The sequence below is a fragment of the Buteo buteo genome, chromosome 7, assembly GCF_964188355.1.
Source record: "Buteo buteo chromosome 7, bButBut1.hap1.1, whole genome shotgun sequence".
Taxonomy (NCBI): Eukaryota; Metazoa; Chordata; class Aves; order Accipitriformes; family Accipitridae; genus Buteo; species Buteo buteo.
The window spans coordinates 13,551,368-13,571,083 of NC_134177.1; the positions used below are offsets into that span (position 1 = coordinate 13,551,368).

Genomic DNA, 19,716 nt, shown 5'->3' on the forward strand with positions numbered 1-19,716 from the left:
CAGAGACCCTTTCAGAGCACTGCAGATCTGAAGATCTGAGCTGGCCATGCATTTCATGTCTCTCTTGTATCTCTTTTTTCCTTTTTCTTTTTCTCCCACCCTGCTTTTTTTTTTTTTTTTAATGGGATGCTTTTGGGGTTTCACTTCCAGCTTTTCGACAAGGAACTCATGGCATACAGATGACATCTATCAAAAAAAGACGTTCCCCAGATGATGAGCTCTTATACTTGCCGGTGAGTTCTCTCTATCTTTGCGTTTACCCTGTGTTTAGTATCTTCCTCAGTGACTTGAGGCAAGTCAGCTGCTCACCTAGACATTAGAGAGAACTGAGGATGGGGATGGGATGTGGAAATTTTTAGGTTTTTTTTAAATCCCTAGAGCTACCTATTTTAAACACATATTCAAAAAAAAAAAAAAAAGAAAAAAAAAGAAAAATCCCATTAGCTGCTGACTGAGAGTGGCTTGTGCAAGGCATATGAGAATATCCCAAGATATCTGTCTGTCCTGGTGGAAACATTGTCTTAGAGACCTAACAGGGTTTTCTTCTCTATCATTTCTGGGTCTGTGGCACTTGAGCTTTCTCTAGAGGTAATGGGTGTTATCTTACAAAGGTGGGTGCTTCTGTGGCTTTTATATGTGTTATCATTGTAATGCAGTGATAGAAGTGAAATACACACTGTATTAAACGTAGGATCAGAAAGGGCAAGAAGTATCTACAATTGGCCATTCAGCTGCTTCCCTGTGAGACACATTTAGTTGGATAAATCACAAACCATGGTGTGCTTAGAGGAGAAGGGAGATCCAAACCCAACACCCAAATTCAAGTACACTTCTTCCTCAGGGCATGTAAGATTCAGCACCAGATCTGCTTACATCCGAGGCAGGTAAAGACATTTTCTGTCTAACAGATTGGATCAGAATATTGCTTTTGGTTGGCACAGATTTACATTGAGCCAGATGACAACCCCAAGATGTTCATTAGCCTGTAGTGTCAGATTATCGCTCTTCAACATTATCTGCTGTACCTTTAGCACAAGGCTTAGCGGTTTTATTGCGTATGCATAGTATATAAACAGAGTATTTGCATCCTGCTGTGGTTGTTTACTTGACTTTATCTAAAACTCGCTAAGGTGGCTGTCACTAAGGACTATAGATGCAGTCCTTTAAGGCTTTTCTTTTCCCATGATCCAGGTGAGGGGACGGGAGACATATGAAATGCTACTAAAGATCAAAGAGTCCCTGGAACTAATGCAGTACCTTCCCCAGCACACAATTGAGACCTATCGGCAGCAGCAGCAGCAGCAGCACCAGCACTTGCTCCAGAAGCAGTGAGTATGAGTGTGCTTGCAGTGACCTGCGCAGTGAGGGTGGTGGGGAAGGGGGAGAGAGGAGAGAGACACAGAAGGCTTCTGCACAGTTGTTTGTAGGGACATGGTGCTCAACCAAGAGCCAAGCACTTGTAGGGTACTGCATTGGCAAAATCCTTTCCAACAGCATAGCTGCTTGTTAAGCCTGTGGTCAGAACTGGTAGAAATCGACACCAGGAGTTTGGCCAAAGCCAAGTTTCTGTACAGAACTTGAGACTCCAAGTTTGAGATCCAGATTTCACGACCTGTGTGATGGGACAAAGCAGTCTTCCTTCCTCAAGTGCATGTCCTGACTGCTTGCAAGGTCCCTCTCTAGTCTCTGATCCCACACAATTCAGCTTTTGGCCTTGGAGGGTGAATGAGGACGAGGTCAGTGCCTTGTTTTTGACTTCTAGCCAAAGCCAAAGGCGCAGTGCAGCAAGGCAGTGCCATTGAACGGCCTGCAGCCAAAAACCAACCTGCTGCATGTGCGTGCCCGGGCTGGGGAGCACAGGGTGGGGGTGCTCTTCTCTCGTCTGCTCCATGGGAATGGCAACAAATGCAGAGCCATCTCTGTGCCTTCTCCAGGGCATCCATCTGAGCACCTTGCCAAGAGCATGTGAAGCTGGGACTGCGAGCACTGGCTTAGCTGAGTGCTTGGACCCCACTGCTCCACATCTCTGGTGCTGTTGGAGGGCTGGTGTCTCGGTGGGATATAAACACTGTAGGTTCCTCAGCTATAAAACAGGAAGCTGAAAGTTAGGAGCGAGGGTGAAAAGCCTAAGAATTCCGTTGTGACCAGTGGGCGCTTCAAAGAAAGACTCTACGCGTGCCCTTTTAAAGTGTTTTTAAAAACTGTACTTTGTCACTGACTCTCCACATTGCACATGAGAAACTTTCCATCCGGGCAGACGTAGTCCCTATCTGAACTTAGCTGGCAGGGCTGCACCAGAATTACTTTGGGTGGTGTAAGTGCCAGGAGGATGGGGTGAAGAAGGGCCAAATAAGTGTCTGGTTTCCATTTTCCCTTCTGTTCCCAAAGCTTTGCAGTTACAGAGACTGGGTCAGTGAATGACTTTCCAGACAGACAGTAGGCAGTATCATTCATGGACATTGCTTCACCTGCTGTATTGGGTGACAGAAAATAGCCACCCAGGCTGTAGGTAGCCGCCAGCGGTAGTGCTTAGGATCTCGTGCGTTCCTGCTGGTAAGCTCACGCGTCAAGAGGCTGTGGGTATAACTCATTCCTCTGCGGAGGTTAGCACGAGGCCAAGGCACCACATAAGTCCCACTTGAGCCTGTAGGGATTTATTTCGGTGCCTTGGCCTTGTCTCAGGACTTCTGCAATACCACGGCTTTCTGCCAGATCTCTGCATGTGTTCACATTTCGACCTGTGTGGTTTTAGTGTCAGCTGGAGTCTTGTGGAGGTGTGAAAAAAGCCTTGTGCCAGAATGGCTGGAGCATCCAGGGGCTCTGAACTCTTTTTTGGGGCACTTAAAATTCTCATTATTATTATTTATTTTTATCAGTCATCTGCACTGTTTGTATATCCTATAGCTTGTATTTACTAGCTCCTAGGCATTGCGGCCTTTGTGCGGTCAGCTGCGTGTCTTCAAAGCTCCACCTGAACTACAGCCATTTCAGTTGAGAAATGGTTTTGTAAGCAGAAATGGACGGCAGCAGATGACAGCTTTCACTTGGTGCTGACAGTTGCTTTGCCATAATTACTGTTTTCATTTTTCCTATATCAATAGGATGGGTTCCTGGCAACTGAGGTTGGTATTTGTGTTACCTTTAAGACCAACATGTATATGTCCAGCCATTTAATTTTATGAAACTTCTTTCGGCATGTCTCCTGGCACTTGTCCAGTTATATACTCACTTTTCTCAGCTGCTGAGTGTGCTCAGATACTGGGGAGAAAGATTAAGAGCTTTTAAGGATGCCAGGAGTGGGAAGAAAAATAACTTTCAGTGTTTGTCCAGAGCTGCTGCAGTTGTTTCTGCTGACAGCCTGACATCAAGCAGGGTCCTCTGTGCTGAAATGCATGTCCAGGCAGTTCTTAGGTGCAGTTGGGTTCTGGTGCTTTTTCCTCAATAATCCAGGGTATGACTTAATTTCTGAAGGAACATGTTAAGGGCAAAGGGGTATTTAGGCTGAGAAGACTCCTAGACGCAACTGCACCCCAAAAAAGAATTGTAAACGGGCTTCAGGTCTTGATGCAAGAATGGGGAGAGAAGACACATTGTTAGGAACTGGTTTGGGTAAGAACAACATTGCATGCAAGCAGGTTGCTGGGAGATGTCCTGCTACTGCTTCCTTGTCAGGCTGGCCAAACTCAGCAGCACGGTGACTCCTTTGCAAGTCTGTTCTGGCTTTAGAAGAAAATGCCTTTCACTTTCTAGGTAGGGATGTACTTTCAAAACTTGGTCTCAGTTTGCTTTCGTTCAAAATGTACGTTAGAACTGGGAGCTAGGAAAGTGCATACGCAGTGACCAAGTTTGAATGTGTAGGAGGCTGTAGGTCCTAGCAAGGCTCTGTGGGGCTGGGATGTTTGTGAGCTGCTCTTCGCTCTTTCTTCTGAAAATGGAGCTGCATCCGCATGTGTTCCTCAGTCAAGCCTTGATGGAGGAATTGCTTGATTTTTCAGTTCACTTTTCTGAGCAATGGTTAATGTAGAAAAGCTATCTAGGTGTGTGGAAGAAGTTTCCCTTTCATTCCTACAGCATGGAAAACTTCATCTTTTTTGAAGAGTGGGAAAAGCAAGGATGAGATTATCATGGTGAAAGGTAGTTTTAAAAATATAAATCTGTCATATTGGAAAACAACTACATAATTGTTCTCATGCACATACAGACCAGCATTCCATTTGGCAGGCCAGCAGATGCAACTGTCTTACTGTTCTGGAATAAAAAGGACAAATCTGGTGACAGTCAGAAAGCTTTGTGTCCCACAAGATGACCAAAATACTGCAATGCTCCACGTTGTACCAGACTACAATCTTTCTCTGTCTCATCTCCTCTCTCTGTTTGCTCCTTTGTGCATGGTTTTCTCTTATTTACTGTTATGCCAAATACCTTCATGATCACAGGTGGGAAGGGTTTTTTCGCTGCAGTTTCTATTCTTCCTTTTTCACTGCCAAATCCTGGGGCCCATATTTGAACAGCAGCACACACATTTATTTAGAAGACTTCCTTTTCATGGTCTGCCACCATTTGTTCAAAACATGGATTTGCCAGAAGATCCCTGCTGCCAGGGATACCAGAGGTGGCCTGTGCTTTGTTGGGGAGGGAAGGTTTCTTCGATACTCTGCTGTGAAATACATTTACCATCAAAATTCCCAGGGAGTATCTCCATAGGGTTTCACTGGAAAACACTTTTTCAGATTCAGCAAAATTGCCTGTGGTGGGTTTCACCCTGCTGAGCACTGTTTTCAGAACAGTCTTTATTTCAATTGGCCGTAGCATAGAATCATAGAATATCTCAAGCTGGAAGAGACCCATAAGGATCATCAAGTCCAACTCCTGTGATTGAAGGGTTTTCACAAAGTCTTCCAACGGTTACCAAGAAGAGGGCTCTTATGTCCAAGTGGGATCTTATATCCCAGCAAGTGTTTCTCTCATATCAGCAGCTACCAGCCCACCAGCCCACTGGCTGCCTTTCAATTTAGTGAACAGCACAGTTCATCACCCAAACGAGAAGGAATTAACCTCCTAAGTGAGGTATGACAGAGCCGAGCTACCCAGGGACTGGAGTGCTCCAGCTGAGATGGGAGCTGCAACGATCCTGGCACTTGCTGTCACAGGGAGGGGGCTGGTGGGAAAGCTATTCTTCATACCTCCACCTAGTTATTCTCATTTTTGGTGTGGAAGATAATACTGGATATTTGCATGGTTTGGTTTTGTTTTGTAGTGCTGTGCTTGCATGTGTTGTGAACTCCAGGCACTCAGCTAGTCTTCCCACTAGAGAATTGCCAAGATGAAAGTAAGCAAGAAAAGGGGTGTGATTAGGTATATGAAGACATGCTGTGTTTGCTTTGCTGGCTCCGAGGGAGCAGTGTCTTCTGCATTGACTGGCAGCCCCAGGGACTCCTTGGCTTTAGTGCAGAGGGTCCCCCAGCTTTGAAAAGGGGAGTAGTTGAGATGTAATCAATACGGCCCTTTCACAGTAGGCACCATCCTCTCTCCCTAGCACCAGCTTCTGGTTCTTAAGTAATTGAAGTTTGAAGTGAGCTCAATGGAAGCTGCTTCTCTCCTTTCCCCTTTGGCTGAGTGCTTTTTTCCTCCTGTATTTGTCACTGGGAACAGTATCGGGGGCACCATTTGTACCCATAAGACTGGGATGCAGATGTCGGATTACCCTATCAACTAGTTGTTTTCTCTTCCTTGCCAAGCACTTGCTCGTACCTGGGGCTTTCCAGCTTTCTAAATCTCCCTGTCACATACCCTTACTGTAGGTGCTAAGACATCTGCTTTTCCCCTCCTTCAAAGCCCATACTGTGATCATGAAGGTGCAAAGTGACTGTTTCTCTCTTGGTGGCTGGTGAAGGATCCTGTACATTCATCTTTTTCTTTTCTCTGGTTCCTTCTCTACAGTCTCCTTTCGGCCTGCTTCAGGAGTGAACTCACGGACTCAAGGAGAGACCCTCCCAAACAGACTGATGCCATCCTAAAACATTCCAGCCCCCCAAACCCATCAGTATATCCATAAACCAAGCTGCTGGGGTCGTTTTGCCCAGCTGGCAGGACTAGGAACAGTGGCAAATACGCAGCCTGATAGCAACAGAGTAAATAGCGAGAGTAATCTTCTGAAGGGACTCAAACTTTGCAAAAACAACAGACACTTCTACAGACCTCTTAGCTGTAGCCCGTAGCATTGGGAGGTCAGGAACCACAATGTCGTCTGTCTTGGTGTAACGTTTTCTTCCTGTTTTTGTAATGTGTTGATACTCTTTCCTCTTACTTCTGTATTTGTGAAACTCAGCGGGGTTTCTCTGAGCGGGTCTCAATTTTAAAAATGCCTCTTGTCTTGTTTAAATTAAAAAATGTGTTCATGGGCTGGGGGGTGGAAGGGGGTGTGTGTTTAAACAGTCTGTAATAGTCAATTTGGCCTGTTTTAATGCTGGTCATGCAGTAATAGTGCAAGTAGCTGAAATATTTGTACTGCTGGACAGAGGGAGGTAATAATTACATGAATTGACACTAGTAAGAATTTTTTTCTTTCCTGTAGAAATGTCTGCTAACTTGGTATCACAAATTGTTTCCCCTTATTTCTACTCTTAAAGGCTCTCATCTAAAATACATCAAAATTGTGGGGAAGACTGGGTGGCTTTGACTTTGCACCAGCGTTGCTGGCATTAATCCAGCTTTACTGAACTTAGGAAGGTCCCTTCTGACTCTGTGGGCTTGGTCCAAGTTGGTGGGCTGAGCTGCACAAGTTGACTGTGAGGTTGACTCTTTCTGTATAATGACATCCATGTGTGCCCAGTGTCCCTGTCCCTTTGCAGCTGAGGGTGTGAAGGACAGAGTGTCCAAAACTGCTCATTGCCCTACCCGTGAAATGGGGTTGGAGTTTGCCCCTTTCCTTGGAGATGTTCAGCAGTTATTGGGTGTTGCCTTAGAGTTTTCATCAGCCCTACTAATTTTACCCTATCACTACAAATCTCATAGTTCAAAGGAAAGTGGTGCGAGCATATGTTGCAGTTGACTCAGCCAAGTGGCCTCAGGCCATGCCCACCTTGTGCATTAATCCTGCAACCAGTGGCTTTTGCTTATTGTGTCCGTGAAGTGCATCCTGGCTTAGCAATTCTCGCACAGAAGGCTGTTTCTCAGCAAGGACTTGTAAATCCTCCTCACGCTGCTTGTCTCAAACTCCACCTCTGAAAGCCATTCGTATGGGGCTTGACAGGGAGGATTTGAGTCATTTGGAAATTCCATCTCCAAGTGTCAAGCCCAGACCAGCACAACGAAGGAGCGATCAACAGGAAAGTAACATGCTGTAGAATTAACCTGGCATTGCTGAGCATGGCACTAGGTGTGGATACTGGCGATGAGAGAGGAGCCTAGTTGAGGGTGGCCACGATGCCTGCTGTGGCTCTCCCCACCGAGAGGTGCTCAAACATCCTTACATAGCGAACAGCCCCTAATGCTGGTAGAGAAGTGTCCTTCAACCCATGCTCTCAGGCGGTGGCATCTCTCCTGAGGAACCCTCTGATGTTCACGGCTGCGGGAAACAGAAACGTGAAGAAGTTACTGAAGGTACACCCAGAATGGTGCTCCCTGCAGGTTGGTGTCTGCCCAGGTCAGCGGTGGTTGGGGAGCAGAACTCGGTTGCAAATGCCAGTGATCAGCAGCCCCTGAGAAACACAGGGCGCTGGATCAATACTGATGGGGACCTCTGTGCCTGCAGTGCAGTCTATGCTGAATTTATTTGGGGCAGGTGTGTACGCAGCTCTGACACACTTGCGGTTAGGCACAGCCTGAAGAGAAGGTGCCTCCCAAATGCAGAGCGGGCCTCCTGGCCACCCACCAAGGAAAAAAGCCTGATGCAGTGGGAGCAGACTCTTATCTCTGAACATCACATCATGCGCTTCCAGGCAGCAGAGCTGTGATCTGAGCAGGTGATGACTCATACTAACATCTCCTTTGAGAGCCATATCCCATCTCTGGATATCTCCTTCATTGTCTTAGCAAGACTTGTTGTACCATAGCAGTGTGGGGGAGGGCTGATGGAGAAGAGCCCCCAAAATTGTGATTAAGTATAAAGAATAACTAATTAAACACTAGCAGTGATTATTTCATACAGTTGCAGCTCTACCATCATTCCTTGTGTAAATTTAACCAAATCAAGTGCCTCTTTGCCTGAAAACTCCAGGAAGTACTTCAAGATCACAAAGCAGATAACTATTGCTCTGTGCCTTTTTATTTGGGAGAAGACAGACAATACTATTCCTTTCCCTGGGAGAGGTGGGAATCTGAACTGCAAATGTAGCCCAGACGCAGGATTATGCTTGGCACTGTCAGCCTGTCCCTCCAATGAAGGTTTGTTCCTGGATCTTGGTCTTGTCTGCTTGTGGATGGCAATTTGGAAATACTGCAACAGGGACACACTAATCTGTATCTAGAGCTCTGCTCCAGGTCCTGTCCACCAGCAAGTTAGAGGAGGTAGCCCACCAGAAGATACAAGGCATCCAGAGCCCACACTGGGAGTTTTCAGCTCACGCTCCAGTTCATCATCATCTGGTCTGACATCTAGGAAATTTCTTGGACCATGATGGGCAACACAGCACCTGGGACTTCCACCAAACAAGAATGTAAATAATTTGTATCCCACTATCCTCTGGAAAGGCTTTGCGACTTGTCCTCCTTACCTCTAAGAGGATGACGATTGTGAAACTGGTCTTAATGGTGACTTGATTTGCTCTCCAGCTACAAAGTGGTTATCTTAGAAGGTGCATTTTTAAAATTTTTTTTTTAATCAAATAAGCTGGAGCTGGAAGCAATTGGAGTTGCTACATAGTCCACCCTCTGCAGATAAAAGAAGAAAACTTTTTCCCAACTGTCTTTTGATTGCTTCTTTGTCAGCTCTGGGGCTTCAGAAAAGTAAGCTTTTTCCTTTCAAGGAATAACCAAGTGGACTAATTGGGCCTTATCAGTCAGTCAGGTCATATCAGTCTATGTCAACTAGTTGATGTATATCCACTCCCTTTATTATAGCTCCATTCCCTGCAGAGCAGATTGCATCCACTGCCTGCCTTGGGAAATTCCCATACCTGAAATCTAAGGGGAGTCATTATCGCCACCCTTGTCCCTGTGCTGTAGTTGCTGTCTTCCTAGTGACAATCAGGGCTCCTCCTTTCCATGCTCCCAGTTATTTACCAAGCCTACAAACCACTTGCGTTCTTGAAAACATGCACTATTGCTTGCTCTAAAATAGCAGCTGTTTGAGATGTGGAGAGCAAGGGCATCTCTCTGTTTTTTAGTGTCCTGCTTCACGTGCCTTAAAAGTGGATGAGTGCAACTGAGCATCATCTCTGTCACTTGTGTGCCAATACTAGATACATCAGTGACATCCCAGTGTTATGCAGCCCAGTGGGCAATCTTACTTGAAAAAAACGTTGCCGATGGGCACATTGACCATGTGTGAACTTGGGATGTAATCCTTGCTGCACTTGCTGCGGCTATTGTAAGGAAAGGTAGGCCCAGAACTGGACAGCTTTGATTCCACTTGGGTCTCTCTGCATTGTGACTAGCTCTAGGTCTTCAGGGATAGCAAACTGTAGGCATAGGGGCTTGGGTGAAATCTTAAACTCTCTGAGCCTGAGCTGCCCTATTCTTGCACTTAATGAACCTTTGATGTCATTTGCATTAAGGCTGCTTACATGATGGTGTGCCCATCTAATGCGAATGGCAACTGTGGGACTTGTCTACTGAATCGGGTAATTGGTCTCTCCAAGCAGTTTCCCACCTCTGGTGAAGGGCTGATATCCAGTGAGCTGGGAAAGTGCAGAATTATACAACGTAACCTGTGAACTGAACTGTGCTTCATATGTGGGAGAAGGAAGTTCCTTCCTGACCTCTTGAGATGATCTGTATATGCCTTGAAGCATGAGAGGCGATTGCCCTCATATGAGCTTGCATAACTACAAATGTTATTGGCTAAATAATTACATAGTCTCTTGAGAGAAAAATCAGTTGCAGAACGTGACTCAGTGCCTTTCGTATCAGACTGTTCCAAGAAGTATAATAGTCTCTTAATTGAAGTCCTTATACCTTGATATTAAAATGCATTTCATTGGCATTGATATCAAAGAAATGTTAATGCTTCTACTTCTAATCTTTCTTGAGACATAGTAAGTATAATTTTAATGAAAATCACTGTGCATGACATTCTTATAATACCTGTTTTAAAAAAAAAACTGAGAAAAAAGCAATATATTTTAAATGAATCCTCAAACACCATGTAGTCCGTGTGTTTAATACCAAAAGCATTTTCTTGTGTTTCTGAGGCTGTTGCTATATTAATGTGTGACATTAATTTTCAATAAAATTTTGCATCTTGGTTTATCTTGCTACTTTTCTTTGGCTAGATGGCTTCCTCTAGACCTTTTACACATCTGCTCACATGATGGAATAGTTCAGTTGAAACATGTATGGGTACAAAGAAAAATGCTGCTGTTTCCTGGTTTATTCACTTGAGCTTGATTGTCTTAATCTTGATTCTTATGAGTATGAATGAGATAGGAATGAAGTCCTTAAGCTATATGTTAAAGTATGCATTTGTTTTCTCTATTATAGTGTGCTTTGGGTTGCATTGTGTTTGCTTGCTTGCTTTTTTTTTTAATCCCCAAAGTATTTTGTAGTCTCCTAACTAGCTTTTCTGAGATCACTGGTGGTGGTGGAGATGGCAAAGTTAGGCCCACTATTGACCTCCTTGTATAATCTTGTTTCATAGCAACAGGTATCCTTTAAAAAAAAAAAAAGTTTCTAGTCATGAGCTCTCTGAATAAAATCTCTCCTGACCTTAAGCAACGCAACTAAATCTTTTTGGGGAAGTCTTTGTTAATTGATTTGGAATTTCAGTGTGTATGTGGTGACCTCCTCATTTGCATATCATGCAGATTTTGCTCTAAGAGACTACTCAGGTGTGTATTAATTTCAGATGAAGCATAGTTAGGATAGGTGCCTGAACCTGTAAAGTAGAAAAATTTCATTTTGGTCCTAAATCCAGAAGCCTCTTAGGTTAAGGGTGGTGTCAACCTGACTTGAATTTCATGGCTGGCCTCAACTTTTATAATTGGTGAATTGAAACCTCAGATCTGAATCATTCCCTTCACCCTGAAAATTTGGGTCTGAACTTCATGGCTTGGTTTCACTTCCCCTTGGGAGTTGCTGCCATCGTTAATATTAATTTGTGAAGCTTCTTGTGCTTTCCACTTCCTTGAGTCTATGAAGTTTGCTGGATCTTGTCCTGCATCTTCACTGCCAAAGGACAGTTCACACCCTTCTGTACCTCCTGTAATTGTGTAATTAGGTAACAGTTCTTCAGGGCTTTAGATACTCTAGCCTGTTAGCATAGATGCTTTCTCCACCCAACACTGCAAGTCTTAAAAGTGCAGGAAGCTGGAGACAATGTAATTGTATGAAACTTGACCTTGAGTGCTGAAGGTTTTAATAAATTATCTAGGAATAAGCCCTTTCTTTCCTTTACACTTCACTTATTTGAAGTAATAACTATTGTCTTTGCATAGAAGGAAAGCCAGTTCGCAGGAATTGGTGTAACCAGTTATACCCAGACGAACAAGTTTCCCAATGGGAAATAAGATGGGAATGTGCCCTTGCACATTCACCGCGGGGTCACCGTGATATTGCCGAACGAGTGCTGGGCTCTGCAGCGAGCCGGGCGACCTCCACTCTGCTGGGCGAGCACGGCTTGCGAGGGTACGTCGTGTTTGGGAAGCGTGCCAGCTTCCCCGTTGCCTTTGCCCAGTCTTGCAAGTGCTCCTGGTGTCGGAGAGAGAAAAACCTGCTCTCTTGCAGCACGGTGGTGCTCTGCCAATTGTGCTGCTGGACCCGCTTTAATGATCATTTTCTGCATATCCCAAATAAGACCCCACTCCAGATGGGATGCCACAGCTGTAACTCGATCTGGGAACTGGGCTGCCATTCAGAAGCGGTCTGGTCTTTGCGCTCTGGATCGCTTACGAGGCGGGATTGCAGCTGGGACCCTCGGGGCTGGGCAGGGGGAGGCTCGCCAGCAAGTGTCTCTGGCCCGGTTCATGGATATGCTGGATGGAGTTTGGGGCTGTCTGGACTTGAGGGAGGCTAGTGCTGTTGTCGAGTGGTAGTAGGAATCTGATACTCTTTGTAAGCAGCCTGCGGGGTTTGGATACCAGGTTGTCCTTAACACCAGCAAAAGCTGCATGTCAGTGTCCAGGCAGCTCTGACTGTCTCAGTAGTCCCTAAGGTGTATGGAGTCTGTCTTGAGCAAAGAGCCTCTGGCTGTTATATATATATATACCTGATAACAACCTGATTATACACATAACTAGGAATTTTGAAGACACCGAGGTTGATAACTGTGACCTGATCTGAAAATTGTTTCTGCAGTCAGGTGTTAGGGGTAGTTAGGATGGTTTTGAGATGGTTTCCTCAGTTCTTGTTCTTAAGAAAAAAAGTCTTTGACCACAAGGAGAGCTTAACTTAAAAATACTCTTTTCATGTTTTGGCAGCTGTTTGCTGGCTTTGCCTATGTTCTTTTCAACCGAAAACTTACATAGAAACTTTTCCTTAAATAAAAAATTTGAACCGAAAGTGAAGCTTCCCTTTGTTGGTATTTCACCATTTGTTTTTTAAATGCCCAGAATATCTGGGAAACTTATTTCCTGTTGACTGTCTCTCCAATGATCTTTATCTGTGATGTTCCCATGGTGTCAGTGATTTCACTAACAGTAGCTCACCACTGCCACAAACAGAAAATGTAGGCCCTTGGATGCGCACTCCTACCAACCAATTGCTGTGATTCCTGTCCTAACACCTCCTTGCTTTGCAGGACCTCCATGCAGTCACAGTCGTCCTACGGCTCCAACTCTCCACCGCTCAGCAAAATGAACAGCATGAACAAGTTGCCTTCAGTCAGCCAGCTAATTAACCCCCAGCAGCGCAATGCCTTGACCCCAACCACCATCCCCGACGGCATGGGAACCAACAGTAAGAAACCCTCACTCCTTCTGTTCCATGTGTGCTCCCCACTAGTCTGGGCAAGGAGATTTGGCATCTCCAAGTGGCTAGCGTTAGGCTGGGGAGCCTAGAGTAATTCGCTGGGAACCTGGAGCCAAATATTGCTCGCTGCTGTGCCACAGGGCAAGGCTTCAGCATCCTGCTCTGAGCCTCACAGGGGTGAGCAGAGCTACTTCTTGCTGCAGATCTGGCTGGCTGCACTGTCATCTGTCTTTCAGGACTTGTTTCTTCTTCCTTTCCCAGCAGAGGAGATGCAAATGTTGGCAAACTTTTTTCCCTTGGTTCAATTAAGACACTTCTTAGTTTCAAAGGAAATAGCTGCATCTCGCAGCTTGGTAACCTGCTTCCTTCTGGCTGCTGAAGAGTGCCCAGCAGCCTTGTAAATCCGGGATGACAGACATGGTTCTGGGGGCTGAGTTTTGTGTGTGTGTCTCTTTTTTTTTTTTTTTTTTTTTTTTTTTTTTTTAATTTCAAAAGTGCTGGACTCTTGCCCACACCTGTTGCTGATCCCCTTCGGGTGCTCTCGGTGTCTCTGAAAACAAAGCTGTTTGGCTTCTGTATTGGGTTACGCTGCTGGCTCTGTCCCGCTCCTCTCCCGCAGCAGGGAAAACCGAGACGCCTGCGGCTTGCTTAAGTTTCTACTGAGCCTGTTTGTAGGGGAAGGTGACTCGGCGGCGCTGCTGACAGTTGGTCCGGTGGGGGGATTGCTCCTGAAGGACTGTCTGTCATCTGGTCCTCATGCAGTCATTGTGGCCCTGCCTGAAATTCCCTGTGAGCTTGCTCCTTGAGGGGCTTTGCAGGGGATTTAAGGCCGCTTCAGCTGCGGGTGCTCTGCTATGGTGGGGGCAAAGCGGGGGTCTGGGGATGCCTGGGTAACAATGTACTCCTCCTTCTTCTCTCCTCCAGTTCCCATGATGGGCACCCACATGGCCATGACCGGCGACATGAATGGCCTCAGCCCCACACAGGCGCTGCCTCCTCCCCTCTCCATGCCTTCAACATCCCACTGCACCCCCCCTCCTCCGTACCCCACAGACTGCAGCATCGTCAGGTGAGCGGGAGCAGGCTGCCCAGCACACGCTTCCCACCCGCAGGGAGCGGAGGCCTCGTGTCGGGAGCCTTGAAGGGGCCTGTCAGGTCCCTTGCCCCGTTCTCTTGGAGCACTGGATCCCAATGGGTCTTGGTAGTCCCGGGGCTGGTACCTTCTGGGCACCGAGCCTCAAACCCCCACCTCTGAGCACCTGAGAGAAACAGGGACGTTAGGACTGCAAGAAAGCCGAGGGATACAGCATCTGTTGGACTGGTGGAGCTGAGGGCACCAGGCAGTCTTGCAAACATTTCTTTTTTCTTTTTTCTTTTTTTTTTTTCTTTTCCCCCCCCTTTGGCTACTCGACAAGCCACGGCTGGGGTCAGAAGTCCCTCTGCCCTCTGTGAGGTCAAACAGGTTGAAAGATGCTACCCATAAAGGAGGAATCCTTTACACTTAGGGAGGAATGTGCTGATTTGAAGTACTTTGTGTGCATGATGTGTCTGAGCCCCAGACCCACCGCCTTGCTGAAGCCCTCTATCCATGCAGCAGGCTGCCACGGGCTCAGCCACCTTCTGGGTGAAGTGACCTGGCAGGAGGGTCCACGTGAGCCTTCCTGCCTCAAGATCCAGGCTGTGTAGCACCAGCTCTTGACTAAGGCAAGGTGCTGCCATGTGGGTTGTCTGCTAGCAGCCAAGCTGAAGGACTCCCTCATTTGTTTGATGTGGCAGCGATGTGGCTTGCTGGCCTGGGATGTCTTGGAGAAGGTCAAGCCAAGGGTGAAAGCTTTGTTTCCTGTTGCTGCAGGTTGGCTGAGTGTTTGGTTTTTCTGTGGTTTGGGCTGTTGCAGCCAGGGTGATCCTTTTTTCTCTCTCCTTCCTTCCTTCCTCCTCTGCAGCTTCTTAGCGAGGTTGGGCTGCTCATCCTGTGTGGATTATTTCACGACCCAGGGGCTGACCACCATCTATCAGATTGAGCATTACTCCATGGATGTAAGTAACTCCTCACCATTTCCTTTGTTTGCACTCTTGGCCCTGCTGTAGGAATGGGTCAGAAATCCAGTCTCAGTATATTTTTATTTTTATATGATTAGTTTGATTTAAGGCTATTGCACGCAGAGAAGACTTATTGTGAGGTGAAGAGAGGCTGGACTTGGGGCCAGCATTGTAACTGCCTTGCCTGGCACAGAGAAAGAGTGTCTCCCCGTCCCCACCACTGTGCATTTTAGCCCCCGAAGTGGCCCCAGCCCACACGCCTGTTAATTCTGCAAGGCTCGGTTTCAGTTTACACCACTCTGAAACACGCACTCGCCTGCAGACAAGTGGGCTGTCCAGAAGTGGTCTGTATTTTTCCCTCCCTGCTTCTGTTTTCTGGCCTTACCTTAACGATCTTCCCTTGCTGCTGGCATCTCAGCCCAGCTGGTTTTTTCCTCTTGCATGGCTTTTGCTGCAGGGTTGCTGCTTCCTCTCCTGTGCCATTGCTCTCCTCAGACAGAGCTGGCTGTCCTGTTTTTTTGCCCCGAGACTTTGCAAGGTTGTGGTGCTTTTGCTTCCTAGTGTGGGCTGCCTTCCTTCTGCTGTTGCTCTAATTAGAAAAGCTGATCCAAATTAACCAAAGCTGATTGCTAATTTTTTCAGAAGCTGGTATCACATTTCCCAGAGTTTAGGTAATGCTACCTTCAGGTATTGCACCAGAGATGATGGGGCCTCAAAGTCCGAGTTTTCTAAGGTTATGTGTCTGTTCTTAGATTTTGGTTATGTTCAAGTAATTAAGGCAGTTCCTACAGAGTCAGACCCAGAGCTTCAAATACTGGAGCTCAGACTTGGATTCTAAAATCCTTTTGCAGGTTTTGAAATAAACACGGAAGTTTTCAAAGCTGTTGAACTTCTGCAGCCCAGCATCCCCCACCATAGACAACCAGCAGATCTCCCTGAGGTTGTCTTGGAGGCCTTGCAGTCAAGTTAAACATCTAGTTTTAGGTCACCATATCTTACGCATGAATATGTGTTTTGTGTAACTTCAAAACAGACCTTGTGGGATTAGTCCTTGCTGCCTCGTTGGCTACACGTGCTTGTTCAGAAGCGAACCACTACGTTCAGGATCAGTGGTTTGTCTTCTACAGTGCATCATGGCTACCTGCATTTCAGCAGCTTTGTTGGTTAACGGGTACTTGCAGGGTGGCCCAGAGGCTGCTTCTACTCCCGGAGCCCATCTTGCCAAGGGATTGCCCCGTTAAGCCCTCCACCTTGCCTTGCAGGATCTGGTGAGCCTCAAGATCCCGGAGCAGTTCCGCCACGCCATCTGGAAAGGCATCCTGGACCACCGGCAGCTCCATGACTTCTCCTCCCCTCCCCACCTCCTGCGCACCCCCAGCGGCGCCTCCACCGTCAGCGTGGGCTCCAGCGAAACCCGGGGGGAGCGGGTCATTGACGCGGTCCGCTTCACGCTCCGGCAGACCATTTCCTTCCCGCCCCGCGACGAGTGGAACGACTTCAACTTTGACATGGATGCCCGGCGCAACAAACAGCAACGCATCAAGGAGGAAGGGGAGTGAGCTCCGCGGACCCCGCTTCACCCCGCCTCGGCCACAAACTGCTCAGCCCTTCATTTGTCTTCCTTCAGCTTGGTACTGCACCCTTGGACGAAGGGCGGAGGGAACCTTCTTGCTCACTCATGCTAGGTTATGCCCTTGATGCTGTCTAGGCCATACTCCTGGACTGCAACCTCCACCCCAGCTCTTTCAAGGGGAAGAGCTGAGCGAAGGGGGAAGGCGGGTGGTATTTCCTTGAAAGCCGTTGACCTTCTCAAGAAGGCGTTGTTCTTGTTTCATGTTTTCCTTTGGGGAGAGGGCTTCTTTTCTTGACTTTTGAATCCTCACACACCTTGTGGGCATCCTGACCTGCAAACTTGTCTCTCTCATCCAGCAATCCCGCTTTTGAAAGCGGGAAGGTTAAAATAAAATTTTACAAAGCCAAAAAAAAAAAAACCCCAAATCCCAAACCAAATGCAAAAAAACCAAAGCCATCAAACTTTGAACTGGCAGTTCATCCGAAAAATAAATGGGAATTGGTCTGCTGAACGTTGCACTTAAACAGCCTCTTCCCACGGAGCTGAGTGCTCTGTTCATGTGTAATATTCTCCAGCGGAGACAGCACATGCACTTTGCTGGGCAGGCCAGCACTTAGGGCCACCTGCAACCCACTTTTTCCTTTTCCCTCACCTTCTCTGGGAAAAACCAAAACTGCTGTCTCTTCTTGTTTTGAATTTACATTCATGTGTATGTCCTGGTTTGCTTGTTTCAGGATATAAATGCAAATATAGCCATTGGTCACTCTTGAATTCTGCCCCCCACCCAACCTTTAGCCATTCTGTACTACTACTGATATTTAAGCTAGAGAATTAGGCTTTGCCACATATGCAGCCTGGTTAGTTTAGTATAAGGATTTGCCTGCCTAGCCTCCAGCTGAACAGAGGATCAGCTGAGAGCTGCACACTGATTTGTAGGGCTTCAGCTATCCTGAACCCAGACAATCTTTAATCTAGACCATGCTAGATTGGTTTCCTGCCAAGTCAAGTAGAACTGTCTTTAGGTATTTCTGTAATAGGCTGGAGCCTGTTGTGGTTTGTTGTTGGTGACTATAGAGTAAGTGATGAGCAACTAGTAAAAAAGAGAGTAAAAAAAGAAAGAAATTTCCAGCTGCCTTGGAACAAGGGCTAGTTCCTGGTAATATGAGTGTTGCTACTGAAAAAAGTCATGTTTACATGAGAAATTGATTTTTCTCTGTTTTTTTCTTTATTGGTTCTACAGCAGCTGTGCTCTGAGGCATTTCCTCTGACTGCCAGTATCCTGTGGACAAGTAACTGAACAGAGCGCATGTTTTCACATTTATATTGGCCAAGGCAGTGAGACTCTAACATATACAAACCTAAACTGAGGAGCTCAGCTCAGCACAGCTGCTTTCAGGTTGGCTTGCTCTTCTTAACAGTAAGCCTAACTTTTTTTTTTTTTTTTTCTTGTCTGGGGAAAGATGAAAAAAGCAGCTTAAATGACTTGTCATCCTACCTTGCTACAACCAATTAATCTCTTTTCAACGCAGTGGCTGTTTTCTGGGCCCTGCTGTGTGCCATGTATTTCATTCTAGGTTCAATATTGTTAGCATCCTCCTCCATCTGTCTGTTGTGCCAGGTCTATGTTGCATTCAAAGACTGCCTTTTGGTAACTGTGCAAGCCTATTTTGGACAGCTCTAAATGGTAATGCAAGATGGTTACCCTGTAAAGTGTGTGTATATAAATATTTTTTTGTATGTGTAATTTTTGTTTCCTACAGCATAACATGCCAATTTTTATTTCTTCTTGGGCTACCGGGTCTGACAGAACCACAATGAAATGTTGTTTGTTTTTCTGTTTTTTTTAATTATTATTTTTATGCAGAACGCTTACAGTATACATTGTAACAAACGACTAGTCACTGGACAAATATATTTGTATTTTTCATACTGAGATTCCTGTGTTACTTTGCAGTTGAGGGGGGAGGGGGCAGGTACTGAAAACCTGTTTTATCATTTTATTTTGTAACACTTCAAAGAGCAGTGTCCTAGATTTCAAAGTATTTAACATGCTCAGTGTGAAAACTTACTATGTCGTCTTCTTTTTTTTTTTTTTTCCTATATGCTACAAAAGAAGCGAGTCATCCTGCTCTTGACTCAATGTAAGAATTAATTCAGCGGGGCAGTGTTAGTGCGGGGAAAGTGTTAGTGCGGGTACTTTGCAAATTCCTGGAGGTAAATTAGGCTGTGCCCTTCTCACCTCCAAGGTTTTGCATCTCCATTGTGTAATCTTTCTGAGCTGCTTCAGTATTGTACAAATATTGATGCAAAAATACCGTCATTTTAGGAACTAGGAAGCTTCTGACTAAAAAGGTTAATGCAGTTAATGCTGTGCCCAGAGTCTGGGTTGCAAGAACTTCAGTATCTGCTTTTCAACTCAGCAGTAAGATGGAGCTTTTCTGCTGCATCACTAATGATTAAAATATATGCTGTGAAAACCTTCTTTCTACTGTATACCACTATGGAGCCCACTTCTGTAATACCGGAATCTTCAAGTGAGTTTGAACTGCTGTAGCTTTTACCCTCCCCTGTAGAGCTGTGATTTTTGTTTTTTGTTTTGTTTTGATACATCAAAGCGTATGGGTTAATTGAGCTGAGAATCTGCCAATGCTTGTAGCAATGACAGTGTTGCCTGCACCAAGACCTGTGTGTGTTTTGGAACACCTTGTTGTTGAAGTCAATGAAATAAAAGCCGAACTGAAAATGACACTGAATACTCAAACAACTTCTTTTCTTGCCTGTGCGCCTTCTTGGAAATGAGCAGGAGTCTTTGCTGCTGCTTCCTCCTCTGAGCAGCTGGGGCTTAGTGTCGCTTTTGCCCACGTGTGCAGTTTTCTCATCCCCACACCGTCCGTGGCACAAGGGTGTGTTATAAGCTGCCATCGCAGCCCCATCTGCCTTCTTTCTGGCAGATCAAATGGGACAGCACCTGTAAACCTCTTGCTGAACTGTGAAGTCTTCTGGCTTTTGCATTGTTTGCATGGCTCTCTTCTGCCCTT

At 46.1% G+C, this 19,716-nt stretch overlaps 1 protein-coding gene across 2 annotated transcripts in view; it reads left to right on the forward strand.

The window, feature by feature from the left end:
- TP63 (tumor protein p63) overlaps positions 1-19,419 on the forward strand; it is a 126,481-nt gene extending 107,062 nt beyond the window's left edge. For both annotated transcript variants that reach the window (XM_075031626.1, XM_075031627.1), the window contains 6 exons: positions 151-233; positions 1,192-1,328; positions 12,896-13,053; positions 13,990-14,134; positions 15,009-15,102; positions 16,368-19,419. In XM_075031626.1, coding sequence (XP_074887727.1) covers positions 151-233; positions 1,192-1,328; positions 12,896-13,053; positions 13,990-14,134; positions 15,009-15,102; positions 16,368-16,664 — 914 coding nt within the window. In that variant the 3' untranslated portion in view covers positions 16,665-19,419. The remainder of the gene's footprint in view (positions 1-150; positions 234-1,191; positions 1,329-12,895; positions 13,054-13,989; positions 14,135-15,008; positions 15,103-16,367) is intronic.
- Positions 19,420-19,716: the final 297 nt, after the last annotated feature.